Source organism: Oryzias latipes, chromosome 7 (genome assembly GCF_053564925.1).
Source record: "Oryzias latipes strain Hd-rR chromosome 7, Olatipes_Hd-rR_3.1".
NCBI lineage: Eukaryota > Metazoa > Chordata > Actinopteri > Beloniformes > Adrianichthyidae > Oryzias > Oryzias latipes.
The window spans coordinates 18607150-18632731 of NC_136243.1; the positions used below are offsets into that span (position 1 = coordinate 18607150).

General features: G+C 39.6%; 2 protein-coding genes across 6 annotated transcripts in view; both read right to left on the reverse strand.

Annotated features, from left to right (window-relative positions):
* The window catches only part of iqsec1a (IQ motif and Sec7 domain ArfGEF 1a), a 104332-nt gene extending 101659 nt beyond the window's left edge, over window positions 1-2673 (reverse strand). For all 4 annotated transcript variants that reach the window (XM_023956703.2, XM_023956712.2, XM_023956702.2 and 1 more), the window contains exon 1: window positions 532-2673. In XM_023956703.2, the coding sequence (XP_023812471.1) occupies window positions 532-791 (260 nt within the window). In that variant the 5' untranslated portion in view covers window positions 792-2673. The remainder of the gene's footprint in view (window positions 1-531) is intronic.
* Window positions 2674-6960: 4287 nt separating this feature from the next.
* Window positions 6961-25582, reverse strand: part of nup210 (nucleoporin 210) — a 32444-nt gene continuing 13822 nt past the window's right edge. The window contains exons 17-40 of one of the 2 annotated variants that reach the window (XM_011477293.4): window positions 23571-23763; window positions 23282-23388; window positions 23053-23157; window positions 22566-22667; window positions 22303-22431; window positions 21976-22103; window positions 21759-21894; window positions 21622-21684; window positions 20868-21047; window positions 20704-20784; window positions 20482-20613; window positions 19847-20005; window positions 19370-19461; window positions 19101-19275; window positions 18653-18828; window positions 16093-16313; window positions 15450-15586; window positions 14662-14776; window positions 13047-13193; window positions 11992-12242; window positions 11701-11905; window positions 11219-11338; window positions 8725-8802; window positions 6961-8017 (exon numbers count right to left, since the gene is read on the reverse strand). In XM_011477293.4, coding sequence (XP_011475595.1) covers window positions 7920-8017; window positions 8725-8802; window positions 11219-11338; window positions 11701-11905; window positions 11992-12242; window positions 13047-13193; window positions 14662-14776; window positions 15450-15586; window positions 16093-16313; window positions 18653-18828; window positions 19101-19275; window positions 19370-19461; window positions 19847-20005; window positions 20482-20613; window positions 20704-20784; window positions 20868-21047; window positions 21622-21684; window positions 21759-21894; window positions 21976-22103; window positions 22303-22431; window positions 22566-22667; window positions 23053-23157; window positions 23282-23388; window positions 23571-23763 — 3330 coding nt within the window. In that variant the 3' untranslated portion in view covers window positions 6961-7919. Of the gene's footprint in view, window positions 8018-8724; window positions 8803-11218; window positions 11342-11700; window positions 11906-11991; window positions 12243-13046; window positions 13194-14661; window positions 14777-15449; window positions 15587-16092; window positions 16314-18652; window positions 18829-19100; window positions 19276-19369; window positions 19462-19846; window positions 20006-20481; window positions 20614-20703; window positions 20785-20867; window positions 21048-21621; window positions 21685-21758; window positions 21895-21975; window positions 22104-22302; window positions 22432-22565; window positions 22668-23052; window positions 23158-23281; window positions 23389-23570; window positions 23764-25582 lie in introns of both variants that reach the window. The other variant, XM_011477292.4, reaches the window with a different exon arrangement.

The window sequence follows — 25582 nt, forward strand, 5'->3', positions numbered from 1 at the left end:
TTCCTGTCCCAAGCCCATTAAAGTTCAACATAAAAATTGTAAGCCATAGGATGAACAGATATGATGAGAGCAGGACTTTCTACCTGCATCTATGGTAGGGCTGGTTAAATCCAGGCCTGGGTCTTTCCACAAATGGATATGAGAACAAACTGAGATAATCTGTATTACATGACAAAAGTGCAGAAGATTGAGGTGTTAACAAAACATGATCAGCCTGCTTAACCACAGTCAGGTAGGTGTTGATGAAGGCAAAATGCAGCTCTGTGTTCAAACTGCCAGTTTTGTCCATCAAACCCCTCAGTGGGGATGGTTGCTATGGTGAGGTTTACCAATTCGCACGTGTGTTTACATGGATTTCTATCACCCAGCAGCAGCAGCACTTGCTTTTATTTATTTTTTAATCCATCTCAATGGCATGTTCCAGTTGCAGTAAATCCGGATGACAGCAGCTAACTTCCTTTAGGATGAATGAAGAACTGAGGATTTAACTTCCTAAGAAATAAAAAAAAAGACATAATGATGGGATCTTACTTCTCCTGTGTGACATGCTCCCGGATGGCCCCCAGCGCGCCCAGGCTGTTGCTGCCCTGAAGCAGCCTGCAGGTTGCCAGGTGCCGCTGGTACTGCTCCTTCAGGCAGGCGTTCTCCGAGCACAGGTCGGACACTTGCTGCTCCAGCTCCTCTATCCTCCCCTTCTGCCTCTCCAGCAACTCCTGCTGGGTCTCAATGATTTTGTTCAGCTCCTTCAGATATTCCCCAGCCTTGGTGGGATTCTCTGTTGGGCTTTCCATATTTTTTTATTTCTTTATTCTTTTTTTCTCGCTATGGTCTCTGTTGTATCGACGAAAAATCCAGGTTCAAAAATCCCCAGGGTTGCGCCTTTTACGCTTCGTCATATTTTTTTTTTTAATTTAAAGGATGCAATAATTCCACAATTGGGTATGTTCCCCCGGACACGCGCGGTCCCACGGCCGAACACTGGAAGCTTTACCAGCACCCACGCTGACGGCGCGAGGCAGCCAGCTGACGGACTTCCCGGTAATGGTCCCGGTCACCCTTCCTGCGTGCGTCCGCCGGTTGCGCGCTGTGCCATTTCTCCTCTGCTCCTTCCAGCTTCATGCCATTCCCGTGACTTTTCGTAAACAGACGCTGGCTGGCGAGTGGGCGGGGCTTCGAAGTTTCATGAACCTGCGGATCCCAGCGATCAGCTGACGCCGTGCGGCTTCACGCGCCTGAGAAATGGATGCGTTTGATCAGAGATAACTTTACTGTGCGCGTCCTCCTCCAGCTCGGTGTACTGGAGTTGCTCTTCCCCCGCAGGATTGTTTACTATGCTGTCTGTGCGTCTCCATCCCCACGCAGCAGGCTGGCCCCCCTCTGGTGGAATGATTGCAGTGAATGGGAGCAGTTCATTAATTAAAAAAGACACTCAGCTGTTCAGCTTCTAACTTGACCGTTTGATAAATGAAGTCTGATGCTGAAGTTCCATCAGCCGCTGTAGGACAAACTACTTGTGCACCCCCCGGATGTGGTATCACACCATCATGAGACCTGGGAGCAAATTAAAGGCAAAGGCTGTGTGGTTGCAGTTCTGAACTATCCATTCACTGGAGGGTTGATTTTGAAAGGATAATATTTATGTCCACAAAATATTTGCAGCAGATGTCCTGCAAATGGGGGGTAGGGCTGAACTAATTGACTTCCGGATTGAGGTGCATTAGAAAAGACCCATTCAGATAAACATGGTATTTTAACATGTTCTAGTGGTATTTATCTCATGATGGAGGACATAAGTAAGCTCAAAATTGCATTTTTGAGTAGTTATTTGTTCAAGTTGTTGTGTATCAGGAGCAAACGAAAAAATGCCTTTGAAAAAGCTGTGACGTGGGTGTTAACTCTCAGCAGGCGCTAGCTCCCTCCATCACTCCATTCTGATATATCCTCTTGTAGACGACTAGATCCATATTTGTCTTTGTTTTCCTCATCCGCGCTGGCATCTGCCTCAAAACTGTACAGCAGGATAGCTCCAATGTTGCTTGGCATTTTTGTTGCACCAGTAATATTAGGTTGGAGTTGTGAGGGGCTGTAAGCTAGGGGGGAGAGAGTATAAACAGATGGATGACGGGCAGGTCTACACCATGCCCTTGACTAAAAGTGACAACTAAAATTAAAAGAACACCAGTGGCACTTTTAAAATAGATCAAAACAGCACCAGAGTGGGACTTTAAGGGTGAATTTACAAAGACCTCTCTGTTCCCAAATTCTAAACAAACTGGAAAGGACCAAATATTGCAGTTCCACTAAACTCCAATGGTAAAAATCAGACTTTACAGCAAAAAAATACATATTTATTGTCTGGTTTTAAGGACATTTTTAATGTACGTGTACTGTTTAATTTTCAATTCATGACAGATGTGTGTTGTGGGGTGCCTTCTAAATCTGTTCTTATGATTAAGTTAGAGCTCAAACTTGCATAAATAAGCACATTTTCCATAAGCATATGGATGGATCCTTGTTAGACCAAGCTGAGCTTCTAACTTGACTTCATTCTCCCAGTTTCCTGTTGTTCTGAAATGTTGAGACAAAGTCAACATGTCTGTAGCATCTTGTTTTTGGCTGATCCAAATTCTAAGGGTGACATTAGATATTGTCAATAAATGCACATTTGTGTTTGTTACCTTTCATTTCACTGTCTGTTCACTCTAAGAATATTTTTCAAACATTATTTAATCTGTTTTATTGATATGCTAACTGTTTTAGAGGTAAAAGGTTTTGTCATAATTGATATTTTAAACAAAAAGTAAGAAAAAGCAAATTTTTGCAGTTGGATCATTTGTTCTGTTAATGTTGCTTGGCAATAAATATGATACTATTAAAAAGCCTGTTAATATACTTTCTTTTAAATGACATCATCTTTGTTGGACAAGATGGATGAGAAGCAGTTTCAGTTTGTTCCACACATGCAAAATTTGCCATTTTTCTGTTGACACCAGTCTGCAGTACCGTTGACTTTTTTTTGATGGATTGCCTGGTTCAAGTTTTAGAAAGAAACACAAATTTGGCAGGTTTTTAACAGTTTGCAAGAAAAAAAAGGTCTTCATGCACCAAACTCTGCAAAATACATCTTGAGAAAGTAAAAAGACCCTTGTTTCAAGATACTTGACCTATTTTCTGCCTTGAAAGAAATTTTCTTTAGAAAGTTTTTCAATAGTAAAATTATTCTCCGTTTAAGCTTCTTTTTCTTAGAATAAAAATTCTTGCCAAGACCATTTTTCTTTTTTGCTTATTTAAAGACAATTCTTCAGAATGGACTTATATCTAGGCGGCCTGCTGTTGCAGTGTGAGAATTTTCATGAAGACACCACTACTCAGCCTGTTCTTGCACTTTCTCCAAGTTTTTATTTTATTTTGAAAGTCACTTAGATGTCGCCCTTTTAAATATTGTCATTTGAAGTGTTGTGTCGGTAAAACCGATAGCTTTATCTTCGTGGTGTTCCAGCCGAAGGCTACTCTCGGATGATCTGAGAAAATTGAATTTTAATGGGAGAAAGAACCGAATCAAACATGCAGCTGTGTAAACACAGTGCAGATTGTGAGCTCAGGATGGACGGAACATGCCAACCAGTAGGAAATGCAGTCATGCCAGACATATGGTGACCCTGAGGTGTAAAACTCAATAACAAAATCAAGGGCACCAAAGGAAAAGACACTTACTTGATAAAATTAAAAAACAAAAAACAATCGACTTTATTTAAAACCAGTAACTGCTTAAAGATGGACGTGGCGTGTAGTGGCATCACTTCCAGGGTTTGTATTGACTTCTTCACTAGCAGTCCTTAAGCTCCTCAGTGATTGTAATACTAACCAAAACCACAACTTTCTAAAATAAAAAAAGCAGGACAAACAATTAAGACATCTGTTAGAACACAAGAACTAAGTGTACAACTAAAAATTAGGTTCTTTATCAATGAAAATCTAAATCTAGTACAGTGGAAATGTATAGATTACATAACCACAGGAGTGAAAAACACTCTTAGAACCAGACCATAAGTATATCAATTTCTGTTGAAAAGTTATTGCATTTTACATTAAAGTTGAATGGACTGAAAATTGTGTTCAAAACCCACCTAGTGGTTAGCTGATGAACTGAGATTTAAAAACAGTTTTGAAATCTGCTTCAAAGAGGAGGGGTCGCACCAAAATGCATTAAAACAAACAAACCTCGGCTGTTTGCGCCTTCCATGCTACTAAAACTCCAAGTCTTAATATTCTGTATCAGCCAATGGCGCAACTTTCATTTTGGTCAAAACTTAAAACACAAAAACTCTCAGACCACCACCAATGTCACAAATGAACATTAGAATTTATGGAAAATCCCTAAACTCAAACAAGGAACAGTAGAAGCCATTAATGTAACTGTCTTTAAAAGATGATTGTTATTTTTACACCATTGGGGTCCAGACTTTCTTTATTTGGCTGACTGATGTGTGTCAATGTGAAATTGCAAGCTGGACAGTGAGATTTAGCTGTTGCTACTCTTAATTTGTTCAAAATGTGTCTTGTCTTGAGCTAAAGAGCTGCTATTTAAATAAAGGCAGACAGCAGATAAAATTAATGTACTGCTATGGCTCAAACTAAAACAAATATAACATTTGGGTTAGGATTGATTGAGATATTTTTGAGCATCTCTTACTTGTATTCAAGTCCACTCCTGTAATTGCATCTATGCACAGATCTTACTCACTCTGAAATCTTCATGATCTTAACAGAAGCCACCTCTGACATTCCCTATAGACCCAGTCCAATGCAAATTATTGTGTTTTTATATTTGTTTGACATTAAAGTCAAAGAAAAGATTTTTGAAAGACCTGCTCCAATGTTTTGGGTGTTTTTAATGTGTTTTTGTGGCATCTTTCTCATGACAGAGGACATATATTAAGAGAGCTAAGTTCAAAATGCATTTCTGAGTAGTTATTTCTTTATTCAAGTTGCTGTGACTCAGGAGCAAACGAAAAAATTCAGTTGGAAAAAAAACTTGTAATTGTGACGTAGAAGCTACAATCCACAGGCCCCAGCTCCCTGCTCCGCTTCATTCTGTTACAAAGATGCTTTTTTTTTTTTTTTTTTTGGGGGGGGGGGGGGGGGGGGGGGGGCAAAAGCAGCATAATCATAATTAAAATAACACTTTTACAATAGTATTAAAAATGATTGGAGTGGATCTATTTTTTTTCCACCCAAAGCTTTTTATAGGTTTATGATAATCCTTCAAAAGATGATTAACCAATAAGCATTATTTTATTACTTAGTCAAGAATATTCTCCAACTGTCACTTAAAGTTAGGCTGTTCCTTCAACTAGCAGAAGACAGACTGTTATATCACATTTCAGACCATGTGAAAACATCCGTTGATGCAAAGAAAGGGGCCAATTTTAGTTTTTGCATGTCAACAGAAAAGGTAATAAAACACTGGTGTGTTGCTGCTGTCAGTGTGTGCCCTGTGTCACAAAAGCCAGACAACATCTAAAGGAAAACAGCCTTCCATAGCTTTCCCCAAAACAGAAATCAGTCACTATTGTGCATGCAAGGGGAATAAAACGCAGACATCACATTAAAGTTGTGCATTTTTCAATCAATGGTGAAGGAGTAAACTGCAAAAACTTGATTCTGAACCCAAAAATGAGAAAAAGAATTAAGAAAAAGAAAAATATGAATGAATTGCAAAGTGTTGCTATGTTTTTTTTTTAAAGGTATAGTGATATTTTTCAGAGTAAAACATTATTCAAACATTTTCAGATTCTTTAAGATCAACTCTCAAATAACTAAATGCTTAAAAAAGTGAATAAATACTTTCAAAAATCCAGTTTTCTGAGGGATGAAGAGTCGAAGACCACTTCACGAATCGCTTTGTGGTGTACATTCTTGTCTGATCCCCTACATGGACTGTGCAGCAGCCGCTGCTGCTGGCATGCAGGCTGCAGCATTCAAGAGCATACAAATGAGCCAGGTAACTGGGACTTGACAAAGGAGAGTCGCAGACAAATGGGAGCTTCAGGCTGATCAGTGGTGAAAGGCCTTTACAAATCCTTCGGGTGCCCAGCATGACAAGACACCCTCACTCATCTGCGTGACACAAATGAGACAAATGTGCTCACGAGGGAGGAAGCAATAGACCAAACATGTACATTGTTCAACGAGGAGTGTATTCCAAGCAGAACAAAGGACAATAAAGCAAAAATGGATGGTGCCAAATGATAAAATTAGAACAGGTGGCTGAACGAGAATTATTTGGATCCTTTTAAACTACCCTACGTTACAAAGTTGGTTGTTCTTATTAGCTACTTAAATGAAATCTATTTTATATAAAAATATTTAGGTGAAAGCTTCATAATACACAGAGCCATAAAAATAAGAAAAAAACGTCGAAACAATTTACTTCAGAAGAGACCTGGACTGAGCTGACTCTTCCCCCTGGTGTGCTGGATCCCAGAAACCTAAATCCATAGACTTCTGTAGAGAAATAAACTCATTACTCATTCCAATTGTCAGAATAACCATTCTTGCTCACATACCTGGACATCTTGCAAGTCCTTTAAGGTAAAAACTAACCACTCAGATGCCTCAATGAAGGAATGTGATGCACACCGGCCCCCGTTTCAAACATTCGAAAGGTTTGACAAATCAGCCTGCTTTGAGTGGAAGGGGTGTGGTCTTTCACAAGCTCACTCCTGATTGGCAAGAGTGGTTGCCATAGAAACTTTGACTACGAGTGATTCGAACCAATCACTGCTTACCAACGTTTTCACCAACATGGCGGGGTCCATAATCACAAAAAATATGGCGATAGAATTGCCTTCGTTTGGTTGAAAGTAAGTCATTTTCTAGGGATGATGTCACACTCACTTGGTCCAGTTCTCATTTTCCGTCAATGGTCACAACATTTTGAAATGAATCTTCCAAACATTAAACATAAGTAAAAACTTTATTTAACAAAGGCAAACAAATTCACTCAGGCAACAGTATTTATGTGCTGAAAGCTGCTTTGATGAAACGGCAACAAAAATATGAATATGATCATTATCTTCACATATTAAAAGAATCACACTTTGATATCCCAGTCTTTTCTTCTTTTTGGAAACCACAGGAAGAAAACTTCACATTCTGAGAAATAAGAGCAGGGTACATTTGAGAGCTTTTTCATTGTAGAAACCACAAACCAAAGTGACGGTTCACATTCTTTAGCCATGTCACAATAATTATTCTTACAGGAGCTGCACTGTTTGGGGCTCAAAAATCAAGGTTTTTGTCACTATAAGGGTAGAAATGCCCAGAGGAGAAACATTTTACTCAGTTTCAACTTTTCACGATTTACCAGGACGGATTCAGTGAACAGATTTTCAAAATGTACAAATGCTACAACAAAAATCTTTTTTTTGTCATGAAAATAAATATAATATTTTCCTGCTTCCTAACAAACTGAATTGTTGATTTTCCTGAGTTCCACATGTCGAAAATGACAAAGCAACAACAATCAAAAAACAAAATGCTATTTTTTTTAAACGCACAAGCAATTTTGTTTTGACACTTCAACATATGTCAATCAGTGACGGTATAAAAACGTCTTTGTGGCAAAACACTTCCTATGAATAGCTGCGTAAAATTAAAATATATTTAGTACAACTCACACATATTTGCACCAACACACACACACACAGAAATTAAATGTAGCCCTTTAACGACTGGCACCACCTTTTGACTGGCGTAAAAGAAACTTTGAAAGCATCGGTACCAACATTCAAACCGGGACTTCCTCTCACATACTGCAGCAGTAATTGAAGGAAAAAAAAGGCACAGTCCATGTGCAAGTTTTGGCAGATGGGTTCTCATTTTAAAGAAGTCAAAGATGGAGGCAGAGGGCTTCGTTAAGACTTGTAGCGGGAGGAGTAGAGGCGTGACCTGGGGCTGCTGCTCAGGTCACTTCTGGAGGTGATGGGGGTAAAGGAGTTCGCTACCGGGGAGTCTAAAAGTACAAGAGCAGGAAGAAATAAGTTGAATCACTAAAATCAAACTAGATAGATACTTAATCTTCAGATTACTAATTATTTTGTCGTCAACATCGTTAAAATGCATCATCCTGGGCGTTTGTTACTATAAAGGACTAAGAAGGATCTCAAATAAATTCATCAAGACAGTAATGAGATGAGCTGAAGGGCTGAATCATTTGTACAAACACAACAGTAAGCTTCTAAGTCGTCCTCAAAAAAGATGTAAACAATGCCACAGTGTCTACACAGCAACAGCTTTATAAGCAAGCTAACCGCGTGGTCATTTCATGTCACCTCAATGTCATATCCTAATAGTTTGGTTTGGTGAAGGGCTGTTTGTTCTTCTCTTCCAGTTACTGCAGCTCATGTAAAGTTCTCTGGAGATGTTGGTCACCTAAAGGTGGCCAATTTTCTCTTTTATTATGTCTTAAAGTCTATGACATTCAATTAGCAATAACTTTCCCCGTTGGTGAGAAGTTGTGTTATTTATAAAAAATTCTATGATTTATCAAGATTTTCATAACTGCTTGACTCAGACTTCAACATTTAAGAGTTAAAGAAAAATTCTATCAGTGTTTCTACTCCGTTACACCAAAAATAGTCTCAATCTGTGAAAGGAGTCTTTTTTAGGAGCTTTTGTACATGTTTGGGTGAACAGAGAGCAACAGACATGCTGACCTACCTCTGACCATCTGTGGCGTTCTCTGGATAAAAGCTGGATGATACGTTTCTTCTCTTGGAGAGAAAAACGAGTGGAGCACTGCAGGGGAGAGCATACACAAAAAAAGGAGGGAGAGTTAAAAAAAAAAAACAAGCCTATAAGTTATTTAAAGAGCTCCAGAAAAACATGAGTCAAATGAAATCCTCGTAACAAGCAAACTGTTGCAAAATCCAGTTACAGAATTTATGTGTTCTGATGCAGCGACGGTTTGGGTTATTAACAGCAGCCACTGCCAAAGAACATAAAAGAAATACAATTTGCTTAAGTAACTCCTACAATATCTAAAAATAAGTACATCTGCCGCATAGAATTGAAGTATTTGGCGGCTTTGTGTTTTTTAGTTTTGTCCTTTTGCAGAAAACAACAGGTACTATCATAAAAGCTGCCAAGTTGCTGATTTAATTAGATTTATTCACGTTACCATGGTACAGGACATAAACTGTAGGCGTCTGTCTGACTATACGTCAGGACTACGGCTTGGAAACATGATCAAAAAGCCTCAAAAGAAAGCCCTCTGCAATCAGTTAGCTAAAAGACAATACAATTATCTGCAGGCTATCCTCCAACTGAGGTGGAAAGAGAACAAAGGGAGGACATATTTCACCCCGATGGGATTAAATCCTGCTGATGAAGATTTCACTGGTGAAGGAACACAGGGTTCTGGAGAACTTTGGGCTCATATTCACCCACTTACACCAAACTTACCAGACATTTCATCATTCAGCGGCACTGTGATCATATACATAACCACAAAGCAGTGAAAGTGCTTTTCAAGATGAACATAGATAAGTGGCTGAAGGAATGATCTGATAGAAATCACACATCAAACACCTTCAGTATGACCTGATTTTGAGCAAACATCCAATCTAGCATCAATATATGTAAAGATCAGGTTGAAAGGAACATTTTTTCCATTTTACTTTGGTTTACATTTGCAAAAACAGTTTCCAATATAAAAATATGCACACATAAAAGACAAGATAGTAGCGAGGATCGGTGATAGGAGGTTTACTTGGTGTTGACAGCTCTGATTGTCAATGAGCCATTTCTTTTTTTGTGTCTTGAATAAATTATATGCGTTTTGATTTCTAATAGTTACGGGTGTGAAGCTCCACTCAGTTGCAGCTCTAACAGACAAAGCAGTCTGACCAAAAACTATTTTTTTGAAGGGAATGATACAGTTTCCTCTAACTGCACTCAGAGTTCTGTTGTGATCTGCTGTCCGGATGTTAACAAACTGGTGAAGTGGAGGGGATGATAAGCCATGAATGATTTTGTACATGAGACACAGATTTGAAAATTTGACCAAGTTTTCCCAACTCAGTAATCAATGTTTTTTTAATATTGGACAATGATGAAATATGTTGTTTTTTTAATCCAAAGTTGTAACAGTTTGTTTGTATGTTTGGAGAGGTTTTAAAGATGTATTGCAAGCCTGTGACCTGACGGGCAAACAGTAAGTGATATGAGAGAAAATCATGGAGTGCATGTACGTTTTTGCTGACTGTGTGGACATCTGATGGCGAATGCGTCTAAAATTACTGAGGTTGAATTTGACTCTATTGCAGACCCTTTTGATGTGTGATTTGAAAGACAGCTTTGAATCCATTATGACACCCAGATATTTGTATTCTGACACAATCTGCAGCCTTTCTCCTGAAACAATAACATCTGGTTCAACAGTGAAATAATTATCGGACTTGGTGAAAAACATTAAAACTGTTTTAGATGTGTTTAAATGCAAACAAGAGTACTTCAACCAAGCTGTGATGTTGACCATGGCATTGGTGAGCTTCTCAGCCCCCAGAGAGGAATTACTGCCATGAACATAGACTACAGTGTCATCAGCGTACATCTGCGCAGACACATCAGGACAACTGGATGGAAGGTCACTAATGTACAGTGAAAATAGCAAAGGTCCCAAAATTGATCCTTGGGGAACACCAGTTGGCAGACAGAGCTGCAGATTTAAATGACTGGACTTTGACAAGATGGGAGCGGTCAGTGAGGTAAGAGTCAATCCATTGCAGCGCATCAGAAGAAAAGTTAAAATTGCATAATTTTGACAGTAAGATGATGATTCATAGAAATCTAGTATATTAGCTCAAAATATAAACAATTCTTTAGATAACCATAAAGAACATGCCAACAAGTTAACTAAACTTCATATCACTTCAAAATCACTAAATCCATTGAACTCTTAATCCTCCGTGTCTCTTTGGAATAATACTGCCAAGCCCGGCATAAGACTTCTTCTGCGTTGCCTCAGTTGCAAATACTGATACACACCTGCTATGCCCTCTAGTGGTTACTTCTATTTATTTAAAAAAAAAAGTCGCATTTAAGTCACACCTCAAACCTAACTTTGCAAAAAAGCGCGACTTTTACTCTGAAAAATACAGTTGTAACTACTTGTTAAGCCTACGACTGCTCAAAATGAAATGATGTGACCCACCAATGATGACGATGGCGGCCCCAGCAAGCAGTGCGAACAAGGTGCAGAACATCATCTGGTAGCTGTTGATGAAGCTGTGCAGGGAGGACCCCTCCTCCGTACGACCAACCTGAGGAGCAACTGCTGAAAGGAGGACAGCGGTGGGAGAACGAGCTGTCAAAATGTCTTTAAAGCTTTGCACACACTAAGGAGCGTTAATTCTGCCAAGGAAGGATGATAAAGCTTCTAATAGTGATGGAAATATCCTAAATTAAAAAAAAAAAAGTCTTTTCTGGCAGAAGGCTCTTGCCTGCAAAGAGGGCACCATGAATATGACTTTATTATAGAATATGAGGCCATTTTAAATTAGATTGGATCAAATCATCACAATAATGTAGCAAAATAATTTACAATCTGCCTCTATCACAGAAAGAACAATGATGCACTCAAAGGTTTCATATTTGTGACTCCACCAGCTCACAGTGCCGCTAAAAATGTCTCACCTTTTTTGGCTGCGCCAGGATCAGACATATGCATCAAAGTAACGGGCAGGATGAGACTCTGGCCAGAAGAAGAGCTGCTTATGGTGACTGTGGCTGAACCAGCTGCCTGAGTTTCCACAGCACTGACAGTGTACTTAGCAAAACCAGGGAACCCCTGGTGGACCTCCTTCTCCTGCACAACAATGCTGGGAGACGTAGAAAACACCTAAAGACATCAAAAAAAAAAAAAAAGTGGCTTTACATTTCTAAATCGTGCAAATGCAATGCAAACGTTTGAGTGTCATGTCTGACCTGTAGATTGGATAGTGCAGTCACAGGGCCAAAAACTGTAACCTCAGCTGATGGGTGCAGGTTCGAGAGCAGCAGATTCGTCTGGTCCAAGTACAGGCCTGGCTCTAAGGGCAGCCTGGCGCTGATTTGATCCACAGGGAACCCAGCACCCACCAGGCCTGCCTTTACCAGCAAATTGGTCATGGAGATGCTGAGCACACGGCTCTGTTGGTCTGTCAAAGGCTGCATGGTCAGGGAGCATGTGTAGAGGCCTGCAGGCAGAGTTAAAAGTGATGGCTGCAGCATTTTATTATGTAAAATCCTTTTTTAACCCCTTTTCTCTCATCTTTTAGGAAATTGGTGTCTTATAAATAAACTAAAGGATGAACTAGAGGACAATGTTAATGTGAAAAAATTGAATTCTTAAAAAGTGCAAATGCAAAGGATAAATTCTGGACTCTGAGGTATGAGGGTTTAACTGATTAACAGAGAAACATTTCATAATCACAACATACAATCAGAGAAACAGCAGGAATCAGTCAAAGTGTTGCACAGGCTCAGTAAATTTGTCAGAGATAATCTAACAACTACCGGGGTCCCCAAATCCCAAACACAATTAGACCCCTGCTTTTAATCAATAGTGGCTGTCTTCAATTCAATAAATGGCTGGAACAACCTTTAATTGTCCCTGCAAAACTAATCCAAGCCTTGTAAAACATGCACTTCTTTTCCAATGCAGAGAATACACATGAGACGGCACAGTAACCTGTAAGGCACACAGACACATTAACCCACTTTCCTTCTGAACTATACTCATAAATCCATACACCAATGACAGCAACAAACTGAAAGAAGCTCCGTCCATACCTGGACTGACTAACAATAACAAAAGACACTGCTATCATTGATTTATTCAAGCACTTTTTCAAATTTTGATCTTTAGTGTCCTTCATGATCCATCACATGTTGCTAATATGATTATAACAAAATGGACAATTTTAGCTCGGATTTGTCCATATCCTCCAATGTAAACACATGAACTACATGTTCTGGCCTGAATTCAGATCAGTTCTCACCAATGCTGGAGTCAAAGTCGGTGCGAGTCTTGAAGACATCATTAGCTGAGAAGTCGATTGTGTCACTGGAAAAGCTGAGATGGCAGCTTACAGATGTTTCTGGCTGCAACTGTGAAATCGCTTCAATCTGGGTGGAGGAGCAAGTTCCTGCAGCGTGAAGAACAATGGAAGAATTAGAAACTCTTTTATTAGAGGTGTAAAATCAGCAGGAATAAATTCAATAAATCTTCAATTTATCAGTTGAGGGCATTAAAAACAAAAAAATGACTCATTTTATTGTCTCGACTTGCAACATTTATAGTTTTTTTTTCTTCAAAATAACTTTAAACTTTATGTTCCTGAATTAAAATCTTTCTGAAAGATATTTTAACAGCCATTCCACCTCAGTCATTGCTCTAAAGCTCATTAATTATTTTTAACATGCACAAAAACAAAATGTAAGAACAAAAAAACCCCTTTGGTCTGCAACTATTTATCTGTTCTGAGCAGTTGCCAAGCAACTCAGTGACATTCCTGGGAAGAACTGATCTCTCAGAGCCTATATTAAATGAATCTGTGCACAGACCTCTTTAAGATGCTGCTCTGTTAAATTTATAGTTTATTGTTGCAGAAATGTAAAAGACATGGGAGAAAGCAATGACCTTTACAGTAGAAGTGGGGATTCTGACAGAGCTTTTTTCCTACTTTTATTTTGGAAGCCAGAAAGAGAATACAGCAGAAGTGGGAAGTATACTTTATAATGTCTTAAAGGTAATCAATAAAATGAAAACTTTTCAGCTAAAATGATGAGAGAGGAACTGCTGTTGCAATAAGGAAACAGGAGGCTGCAGACAGGTGACGTAGCCGTGTGTCTGTAGTGTCCTTGAGCAGAACTGTCATGCTCTGATGGTTTATGTGGACGAATGCTTTGTCAGTCCCATCACAAAAAAGTGACACAAAAACAAACCAAAGTTTGCTAAGCACCAAAATATAAACACTTCACTGTAACCTCAATTCCATGACAATAAGACTCACTAAACTTTTCCATATCTGTCCATGTTTTGATGCTTTGAGTGAATTATTTAAGAAAATTCTAACCAAAATTCCCTCTTAAGTAAATAAAAAAACAAAACCAAAACAGCTACATCCTGAATATGGTTGGAAATGCAAAACGGACATTGTTTTATTTTTCTTGAAAGACTCACTACGATCATCTTTGGATCTGTTGTAAAAGCATTCTCTGTGGTCTTTTAATTCTGATTATACAGTCTATGGCAAAAAAATCAAAAAACCTGTGTCGTTTTCTAGGACAAAGTTTCTTCAGACGTTCATTAGAAATTTACCTCTGAAATGTGGGCGGGATTACTAATGCGGAGCTACCTCACCTTTAACCTATAACCGAGAGCTCTCGGTTTACACTTAACTTCCACTAGTTTACAGCCCCTCACAACCCTAGTCTAACATTTCTGGTGCAATTTTATGATTTATTTTTGTTCATTTATGTCTTCCATCATCAAAAAAATTAACAATATGTTAAAACAACAAAACACATCAGAGTGGCTCTTTAACTGACTTTTCCAATACAGTATGAGGAATCCAGGATTAATGATCTAATGATTTGCAGGAATCTTTTCACCTATCAGGTTGGTTCCCTTTTCTGTCGTCATCAGTAGAACCTTTGTTTCTTTGCCAATCCTGACAGGTGTGGTCTGAGCAATGGCAGCTGTCCTGCTGGGGGCTTCCACAGATACCTGCACTCACAGACACAAACGGTGGCAAAAACCAAACAAAAAGGAGGGGGAAAATATCAGATTATAACTAATCCTGTACATCAATCACATCAGTTGTTCAGTAAAACATATTCAACAAAACATTTCTTATTTTTTTATCCCTCCCTCTGTCGCGCTGATAAAGTACTTTCACTTCATTTAGAGAGAGAAAAAAATTGAGTTATTTCTGTTTATGACAAAAGACGCTTAACAAATTCTCATCAATTCTCACTTTTGAAAGAGGACATATTTATTTGACACAATCGACTCCACGATGAGGGAGCATGACGGAGCAAACACACTCAGAAAAATGATCATAAGTGCAAGTCTGGAGTCCAGCATTTCACGAACACGTGTTAAGTAGAGACGATATGTTCCCCTGAAGTCATGATCAAAAAATCTCCTTTTAATTATTCATTTTCTCTTGCAATGGTACTTTGAGGAAAGAAAGACAGAAAACAGAAAGAGGGGGGGGAGAAAAAAATCCCATTTGTCGAAAGAAAACCACCAAGGAAAGCTTTTTTGCTTTTTTGGATCACTACACCATAGTCTGTTTTTTGGTTACTTATTTATCAGTATTATTAAGGGATGCGATGTCAGCTCTAAACACTCCAATAAGATAGGAAGCACTTCAGTTGAAAAGAAGGCAGCCTACCTCTCTGTATGTTCGCAGAACACCAGGTATCTCATAATACACCGTGACCGTCCCAGACTCTCTGGCAAAAGCTGCACCACTTTTAGGGTCCACCTGGAGAATGCCATTTGCGGAAGAGCTCCACACACCGTGACCACCTGCAAAGGTGGCGAGATGACGTTTTACTTTTCAAAAACGTTCACACACAAGCAAAACCGCTAGTAACAAAAGAGAAAAAGGGATGGATCTTTTCAGAAATGCACATGCAGCACAGCACTGCATGAAACCATAAAGGAAAGCCATTCTTCTAAATGTAATCATAAAGTGAGTATTAAAAAACTTTTTTCAAAATGGCAACATTTCTGTTGGTTTAATCTCCATAGCAACCATTTTATTTTTTACTCAAGTAGCTTCTTAATGATGCTAGAGGAGTTGAGAGGGGATGGATTAAAATCCGTTGGGGATTTTTAATTTGTAACTAGTACCAAAAGTGTATTTTTCTTTTTTATTCAGGATGGCAGCCTCTTCCCAAGGTCAAAGATCAATGAAACTTCTGACTAAGCTGAATACAAAAGCGGATAGGGCCTTCCTTTTACAGCTTTACCCAAATGTTATGTCTCACCAAGACTTCCGGATTTGTTTGCCTTGAGAGCACATCACTCACCATCGGAGCTCGCCAACTGGACATCAAAGCAGACCACATCTCCAACCACAAGTTGGCGAGCGTCATCTATGCGGATGGCATGATCAACGGGAAGCGGAACGTAGTCCGCCACCCCCGTGTTTTCACTGTCCCACACCGCCAGAAGAGTGAGACCGACATTCACAGTTTTCACCGTTATCGTGTGGTTGTTGGGTCCAATCCCAACCTGTACGAGGTCATCCCTGTGAATCAAACACAACATGATTTAAAAAGAGGCACAGTTTTGCACTATTTGAAGTTTTTGTTTGTTTCTTTAAAAACATTTTTTTTTAGGAAATTGGATAGAAAGTGTTTTGTATAAGATATCTAATATTTCTGTCAGATCCTTTACAGTGTTACAAAAAAAACTGAGCGGCATTTTGGTTAATCTCATTAAGTCCAACCCTTTCAGCAACAAAACAATTCTATTATGCATTTCAATCTTTTCCTGTAAGCGTTCAATAGAAATATAATGAAAGACTTTAACCAGCATTTCCTGAATAGGAAAGCTAAGATTAAATATTGGTGAGAACTCTAGAAGTCAAATACGGACTTTCTAAAATGATTTTGAGATAAGACTTGTCATATTGATAAAGTTTACTGCTTCCTGCCTCCTGGCGCTTCCTCTTAAACACCCTCTTTGCCCACAAGCCCACATATTCCACGCCTTACTTCTCCCACTAGATCAAATAAAGTCCCTGCATGAATAAAACTCTCAGAGAGCGAGGTTTGGAAAAATGGCAAACATTTTAAAATGCATGCCATACTTGAATTTCTTTTATTGGCTTGAGAAAATGTTGTACGCCCCATTTCATTAATTTACTCTTTGTTGAAGACATTAAAACAACAGTTTTATGTTTTCTCTCTTGATCGGAAGAATAGATTCTGGAGTTTAAGTTTAGATTCGAGTTGGACCAAATTGGTCCCTGAGAGAGCAGGAAGGTTTAAGAACAGGCCAGTGAGCAGAGCTGCCACAAATCAGCAACAGATTTAGGTAATTTTCCCTTCAAATCTGATCAGAACCCGCAGAACAAGATAATAGGACCAATTTCTCCAGCAGATAGAAGGAGACCCTCATTGAAGGTGCAGCAACTGTTGTCTCTGAGCAATACTCCTTTTAATTTATCTCCCTCACTCAGGTGAAAATGGCTCCATCTGAATTAAGGTTGCAGGGTCAACCCTGTAAATTAAAGTTGTGAACTTCTCATTGACCTCGCCACTACACACTGCTGTGACCCGCACGGCTCGGGTCAGAATCAGCAGACGTTAATGGACTCGCCAAGGATCGAAGTATGGCGCGGTGCGTTGCAGCAATGGCCAAGGGAAGAAACTGTGCTACCGTCTGCCTTGAACTCAACCATTGAAAGCTTCCCAGTGGACATGTACGTACAACAATGATTAATATGCTTCATCTGGCAACAAGATCGGCCAGTTCAAAACTTAATTTCCCCTGATGGCACTATCATATTCCTAAATGACAAAGCCAGGGTTTGTTAAGCTTAGAGTGGGACATTATGCTTCAGGGACCATGAGATGTCATTTAGATTTGGTATGTGCTAAAAAAAAACCTTTGGGAATTATTCTTCCTTCTCAGTCATGTTAACACTGTGGCTTCTGCTCTATGACGAGAGCAGTCAACAGAAAACAGAGAAAACTTTATTTTTTACATAATATTATGAATACACATTGAATTTAAACAAAACTGTGTGTTTTGAAAGTTAACATGGATGTTAAAGGTTCTAATCTTCAAAGGGGACTAAATGCTGGCAAAATAAATGACTAAAGATCTGCCAATTGACCTTTTATTTGAAGTACTTTTAATTTGTTTTTTTGCCTTTTTAAAAGCCACTGATTGTATATTTAAAGTATCAATTAATACTAACATTTTTTTTTTTTAGCAAAGATAGTTCTTAAAGTTTACAGTTCGAGCTTGTTGGTTGCTGAAAATTGCCTCTGGCTGCATGTTGAAGAGCTTTTTAGCGTTCAATTATGAGCAAAGCTCTTCAGACAGGTGTTTCACACTAACTGGGTCAAAACGCTGCTTTGTTGCACCTGCTTTTTAAGCATTAGTTTCATGCAGACAAAACCCATCATCAAGAACAGAAGTTGTGACTCCCTAAAGTGTGTCATTATGACTTCTATGTTAGGGCAGTCTAGGTTTTCAGGGAGTCAATGATAAAAATGCCCTTCCAAGGACTTGCTTACTTTTTTCAGAACAGAAAAGGAGTGATATAACAGGTAAAATGACTAATTGGCAAAGAATGTTTTCATTCTTTTACAGAAACTTTGCAGCAAATTTTTAAAGGCAAGTTTATACATTACAGCTTTGGTTTGACTAAAGCCAAAGACTGAAGAAACAAGAAAAAGTGAAAATGCTGCCAAACATAATTTGACCTCACAGTCTTTTTGCCACAGTAATTCCTGGTGTAGCTGCTGCCATTCCATCGGACACTAGAGGAGTATACTTGATGTTTGCAAGACCCCGCAACTACACCGGCTTCTGTTTTTCAAAAGCAACGATGAGGCTTGAGCAGTGACTAACCGGTTTGTAGAAAACGTGAGGTGAGAGTTGGAGCTGTGAAGAGCTTCTCCAGTGTGAGCGTGAAAATGAACAGTAAAGGTAAGCAGCACTCCCAGAGGAAAGGCAGTCAGGTGATCTCTGTTGAGAGTGTAGAGCACCGGACTGGTGCTAAAGCGGAAATAGGACACGGGAACCACCTGATGAATTAAAAAAAAAACATTAGAACATTTGGTGGATGAAAGGCAAAGTAAAGCAAAGGGCAATAATAACCATTTCTATAAATTAAAATAATTTCTCAAAAATGTTCAACAAATACATGTCAAAAGTTTCCTTCTTTAAATATGTTGAAATTTTTGAAAGGAAATGTTTCTTTGGTCAAGACGGGAGCTTTCAGTAAACCACAGGACAACTTTCACTCTTTCTAAAGCAAAACCTGCAGCTTTCCTCAGGCAGTGGCCCTTAAACTAACCTTCACAGAGAGGATGAGAGTCTGATTGACACCAAATGTTTCTTGAGAAGTAACCAGCAGTGATGAGACGCCGGTCAGAGAACCAGAGGAGAGGAAGCCCTTATGATCAACCTGAGCAACAACCATCTGATCAGGGCAATTCAGCATTTGATAGGAAAGGGCGCCCATGCCGTCTCTGTTGAACACAAGAACAAAACCACTTTATTTGAACTGTTATAATCATATACTGTGACAATCTTTACTCTAAACAAATTCTATCGTTGTCCTACCTGTTAGTTTGAAGTTTAATAGCCGAGTTTGGAGCCATCAATATCTCCTCGGCTTCTACTTGGGGATTAAGCATCTGCAGCTTGTCATAGACCTTGATCAAAGCAGAATGTTGAAGCTCCAATTATTACAGTGCTTTATGCATTCTTTGAGATTTCTGTACAAGTGACATGCTATAGTCTGACACAGTTTGAAGTCTCCACCTCCAGATAATCTGTACTGATATCACTCAGCCAAGTAATAACTCCAGATAAGTCAAAGCTCCACAATATTTTGCACTAGATGCCAAGTTTTAACCCAATAATGGAGTACAGCACCATGACAAGTAGTCCATACACATACAGTACAGACCAAAAGTTTGGACACACCTTCCTATTCATTTGAATGAGAAGGTGTGTCCAAAACTTTGGTCTGTACTGTAGATGATCAGTTTTTTTTACTTGACAGGTATGAGCATAGTTGTAAACACACTCCGGTACCTGGATCTGGATCTCATCTCTGAGCTCTAGCAGGTTCCTCTCCAGCTGCTTTGCTGTTGGGTCAGTAACTCGCAGAACCACCTTAAGGCCAGTCCGCCCTCGAGTTCTTCCCACCACAGTCATGCCAAAGTTGTGTTCTGACTGGAGGTCAATGTTAGCCTAGATAAGACAGGAACCATTATAAGACTGACAACAGCAGTGGCGGCTAATCAAATAAAAACCCAACAATGATGAGAAATGAGAAACAGGCTGTCGAGGAAGCAGAGAAAAGACAGACATTTGTTTTCTAAACCACACTGTAATCCAGAGCCAATATATCTTAAGTCAATCAGATAAAAGGAACACAAGGAAGGCAGAGCTAAAAATAGCATGAAGCAGTGACAGAAGCCGTCTCCAACATTAAGAGGCTACAGCTGTCGCAGTGTCCCAGTGACTAAAAGAAGAATACCTCAACCAGAAACATCGCCACAAACTTCATGCACCGTTTAGCAAATAGTAAATTATTTCAATTATTAGATTAGACAAATTGTATTTTCAAGACACATGCTAGATTTTTGAACCAACAGATTAGATAATGCGTGTAACCCAAGGTTATGAATGGCTAAATGGGAAATCAACTCAAAACGTAAAGGCACCTCAATTTGTCGAGACTGAATATCCAGAACGTCTCTCTTTGTGGTGGACCAGTGGAAGGTTAAACCAGGTAAAACACTACCGAAAGAAAGCGGGCTCTGATTATTGGTCATCCCCATCACATATACGGGCATCTGGAAAACAAATGCATCCAACAAGTAAGAATAATAATCCACAGAAAGCAGGATCCAGAAAATAAACTGCAAAACAGACAGTCTTCAAACCTGTGTTCCTGTTTTCATTCTGGTAATAGGTGCTCTGATGCGAATGCCAGTCAAAACCACCACCTCTACGTCCACTTGATCCTAAAAAGCACAAGGCGGAAGGAGTCTCATTAGTAAAAGCTAACGATACAACCCAAGGATCAGCGTTTATGTTGAACATTTACCTGAGATATGATGACCAGCTTCCCAGTCTCTGCATCGACCACCTGGACCATTCCTGTGACTGTTACGTTACCGACAGTAACGCCCCTGACATGGCCCAGAGCATTAACAGTGGCCATGTCTTCATTAGAGATTGAGAAAAGGATATTGGACTGAGGTTGAGGGCCACCCTCAGATGTTATCTAGAAATACACAAACAAGAAAAACCATATTTCAGTTAAGTTTTATTACCAGTACAAGGTTTTATGACTACTGGAGGAAAAACATTTGGTTTTTCAATGTCTCACTGCCTAACTCACTTATTGATACACAGTTTATATTTTGTGTCAAAGTACATCCTGTAAATATCCTTCTCTCTTGTTTTTTTTCTTATTTTTTTATTTAACCTTAAACGTTTAAGGCATTCAAAGTGAACAGCAAAGTAAGATTTTCATTGTACAGGGAAACCTTTTTTTAATGTGCATATGAAAATAAACCCCTTTGAATCCTTTGGATCTAACACTAGATGTTAAGGTGGAATTTATCTGTATACACACACAAAACGCATTAAATGCTCTACTGTTGGGGGCTTCAAGGATGGAAGGAAAATGCATTCTAATAAGAGAAAGAGACGAAGCAAAAGCTCCATGTTTTACCCAAGAACCAATTAAGATAATGCCATCTCCCAGAATCATTCTTCTAAGGAATAAATTAAGGACCATATGAGCTGAGGCAAAGCGTGGGCAGTCAACATGGGAACTAATAGTATACACATACCTGCATCATTGCACCAATTAGCAGAGTAATTTTCCTTGGGATGAGTTTAAAGGGTGGAAATACCTAATCAAAAAACAAAATATAATCAGTCCTTCAAGTTTGTAAGATGTAAAATTACACAACTGCCTGAAACAAACCTCAATTTGCTGTGGTGCAGAGGCAATTTTTCTACCATTTTTGTCCATGACAACAGCTGACAGAGAGGTCTGACCAATGGAGACTCCTCTCACCCAAAAAACTGCTGTGTCATTTTCTGTGGACTCTGGTAACGGCCTGCAGAAGAGATGTTTGAACATTATAGAGTTGTTGTTCACATATACTTAAAACCAAAACAGCACTTTTTCTTTTACTTACTTGAGAGAGACTATTTCAGAAGCAGCATTGAGTTTGAGATTCATAAACTGGAAATAGCTCGCTGAGAAGGGCTTTTTCTTATCATCCAAAACTCTGACATAAGCTCTCACAGATGTGCCAATCTCCACCTGTAATCAGGATGAATAACGCCCATAAATTGATACATATTTTGAGTTTACAGGAGGGGCTTAAATACACAAAAAAATGACAGACTTATGCAGGAATTAGGCTTTTACTGGGTTATTTCAGATATGTGCAACACTGATAGACTATCTAACCAAGTGGAGCCATGACCCCAAGAAAAAATGAAGATTTATGTAAACAGACCTTGTCTACCACTCTCACATAAACCTCCAAGATATCAGAAACATGAACCGTGGCTTTGGCAGGTACTGGAAAAGCTAAGCACAAGTCATGCACCATGACATTTACAGTGCCAGGATGAACCGGAGAAACCTGGAAAATTGACAGAAAAGTTTGTTTCACACAGAAACCTTTTAGGGGTGGTGTAATAATGTCAACAATCTTATGGAAAAACATGAAAATAGAGTGCAGTAAAGTGTTGAATAATTGTGAGTGTTGCTTCTCACCTGAGTTGCGCCTTGAGCCTTCTGGAATTTGACATTTGCAATCCCTCTGGCACTGGTATTGAGATAAAAGTGCCCCGAACCTTCCTGCAGGGCCAGATTGGCCTAAAACATTCCAAAATGCTGTCAGTGTTTTGTGGCAAAGTTTACAAATGCATTGCTTCACCTAACCCTGTGAAGTATGTCCAGACATTTCAACTACATTGAGTTAAGGGATAAATATGTGCCATAACTAATAATTACATTATATATATGTATACCGGTACTTTTTAAAAATGCTTTTTAGAGATCATTTCAACCAACTTATTGCTGCACCTATGATTTTTGTGTTGAATGCAATGTGTGTTAGAACAGTTATTTTTTAGTAGATAAATAAAATGTCTCCTATCTTAAGAAAGTACCTTTTCAATGTAAAACAGTAAATAATGAAACCAGCCTAAGTAAAAAATGACGCTCACAAAAGATATGACGAGTCCACAGAGGGTCTTACATGCACGTTTGGATGGTTGTATATCGTCACTAAGTCAGGAGAAACCTTTACATCTTCCACCAGCAGGAGCTCCAGCATGGCTGAGACAGGCATCAAGGGCTCATACTGTCAGAAACAGGAAGTCCAACATGTGAAACATCAACAAATACATGCTACGCTCCACTTCACAGTAAATAAAACATGGAGCGAGGAATGTTAGCGTGGAAATCTGATAAATGTAAACACTTACTGGACTAGGAACCTTTGCTGCAGTCAGATGTGAAACCTGGTATGCAAGCGCTGTCACAGTAATGGCAGCATGGCCTGTTTGCTGATGTACAAGAACTGTCTGGCGTCCTGACACAAACAATAACAAGAAGCAAAATACAAGTGAGCTGCAGTTACATCAATAACTCTCAAAACTACAAAAATTATACATATTGTTCCCAATTATGTTATTTTTCTGCACTGTCCTTATTTTTCACATTTTTATCCCCAAACAAAACAGCTAAAAAGGTAAAAACATTTTATGTTTTTACCGTGAAGCTTCATCTGCTTTTGGCCTTCCTCCAGCAGGTGAAACTCCATGGGCATTGTGGGTTCAATGCTGGCCAATGAGGTCTTTGTAGATTCCCACAGAAGACTCAGTGAGCTGAAGTTGTCAAACTTTCTGCCTTGATGATCAAATGCAGCCAAGTTCAGAATAGGGTTACGATAATTTGAAACTGGCACCTGCAAAAATAAATGAATGAAAACACGAGATTTGTTAAAACAAGTACCGTAATTTCCGGACTACAAGCCGCTACTTTTTTCCTGCGCTTACAGCCTTGCGGCTTATTCAGTGAAGCGGCTAATTTATGGATTTAATTGGCGGCCGCCATGTACGTACTTTCGAAGTGAATAGTTTGAATTCTCTATCTAACACCAAGCACGAGGCATTTTTATTCAACACACCTCTTAGCAGCCAAACAGCATGGACTTGACTTCAGGTCTTAGACACTTCAGTCATGGTTCAACAAAATGAAACACGCATGCCCGGCCGCATCCCAGAATCCTTTGGGGCCATTAGACCCAACGTGCACGTGATCGCCGCTACATTATGATGAAGCTTTCAAGTTAAAAGCAATCGTTAAAAGCAGCGTAAAAAAGTCCACCGTCACCAACGGGTTTGGAAAAGCCGGTTTGCTGCGTGACGGAGAGAACAGCGCATGGAGTGAATTTACACTCCATGTACGGTTTCTAAGGAAACCGTAAAAGCGGAATTTTGCTTTGAAAAACTCACAGCCTCCGTGTGAGCTGGAGACATCTTCTCCTGCTGATTGAGCTGCGGGGCCGATGGCAGTCTGATGGCTCCCACACGTAACAACGCATCCGCCCCTCATACACAAAACGTACAGTATTAAGTCCGATTGCTTTGCACAGAAGCGATTTGCTCCGTCCACCGGCGCAACGGGGACGAAGTGCTCCTCCTTGAAGCTGCCCTGGCAAGAGGTGTCGGAGTAGATAGGAAGGGGAGACAAGGAGCGCGCGGGGCGGGAGCGGAGCGCAGAGGCGTCCGCGGAGTGCAGAGGCTTCTGAATTCTGACGCACGCGCCGCACTGAGGCGCGCGTATCGCGCTGAGGCGCGCGCTTTTCAGTCGCCGCTGCTTTATTTTACCGTTGTGTTTTCTAACCAGTCCTGTTACTCCCACAACGCTGCCGCGACACAAGCGGAAGGAGAGCTTTTCCCGTTCACCCCTCCATGCACTGCTGCTACTTGCTAATTCTTAAACACGTGCAACAGAATGGCGAGCCGGGCGTTGGCCCCGCCTTTAGCCCCTAAGACTCATGGGAAATGTGGAATCGCGGATGTAAATTTCCTCATTATAACTGAGGGATGTAATGTTGATTATATGGTTACTGTTTGTAATTTTATGTTAGATACCTAGATTGTCAATAAGTAAAAAAAAAATGAAATAAAAACACCATAACTGAGGGACTTGTGAACAGAATATAGGTCCATGCTGTTTGACAGATGTCTATACACTCAAATACGTGACCCAGAGTCAAAACTGGCACCACCCACAATGTGCTAACAAATTGCACTCACTCTGGGATGCTGGGCGTGATCTGTCTGAATGACAATATCGGCTAACACATGCGCGGCTTGTACTCTGACGCGGCTTGTGTATGTATAAAAGCAGTCAAACACGTGAATATGGGTGGGTGCGGCTTGAAATCGGGTGCGCTTTGTAGTCCGGAATTTACGGTACTAGTCCTACATAAGCACTAAATCTTTATACTTGATCACACTTAAGCTGAAAAACATCTTTTAGAAATGTTATTTAAACAAACTAGATAGTAAATAGATCTCTTCCGAAGTTACGCTTTTCTTTTTTATTCTGAAATTGCTCTTTGGATTTACAAGAACTTTTATAATTGCAGTGAACATGGTGAAGTGGCTGCACTTTACCAGGAAGAAGAGGTGTGAATGTAAGTACATAATGGTCCAAAAGTCTTTCATGAAAACTGTGAATAAAACAGAACCATAAAAGTCTAAACTCATTTATCA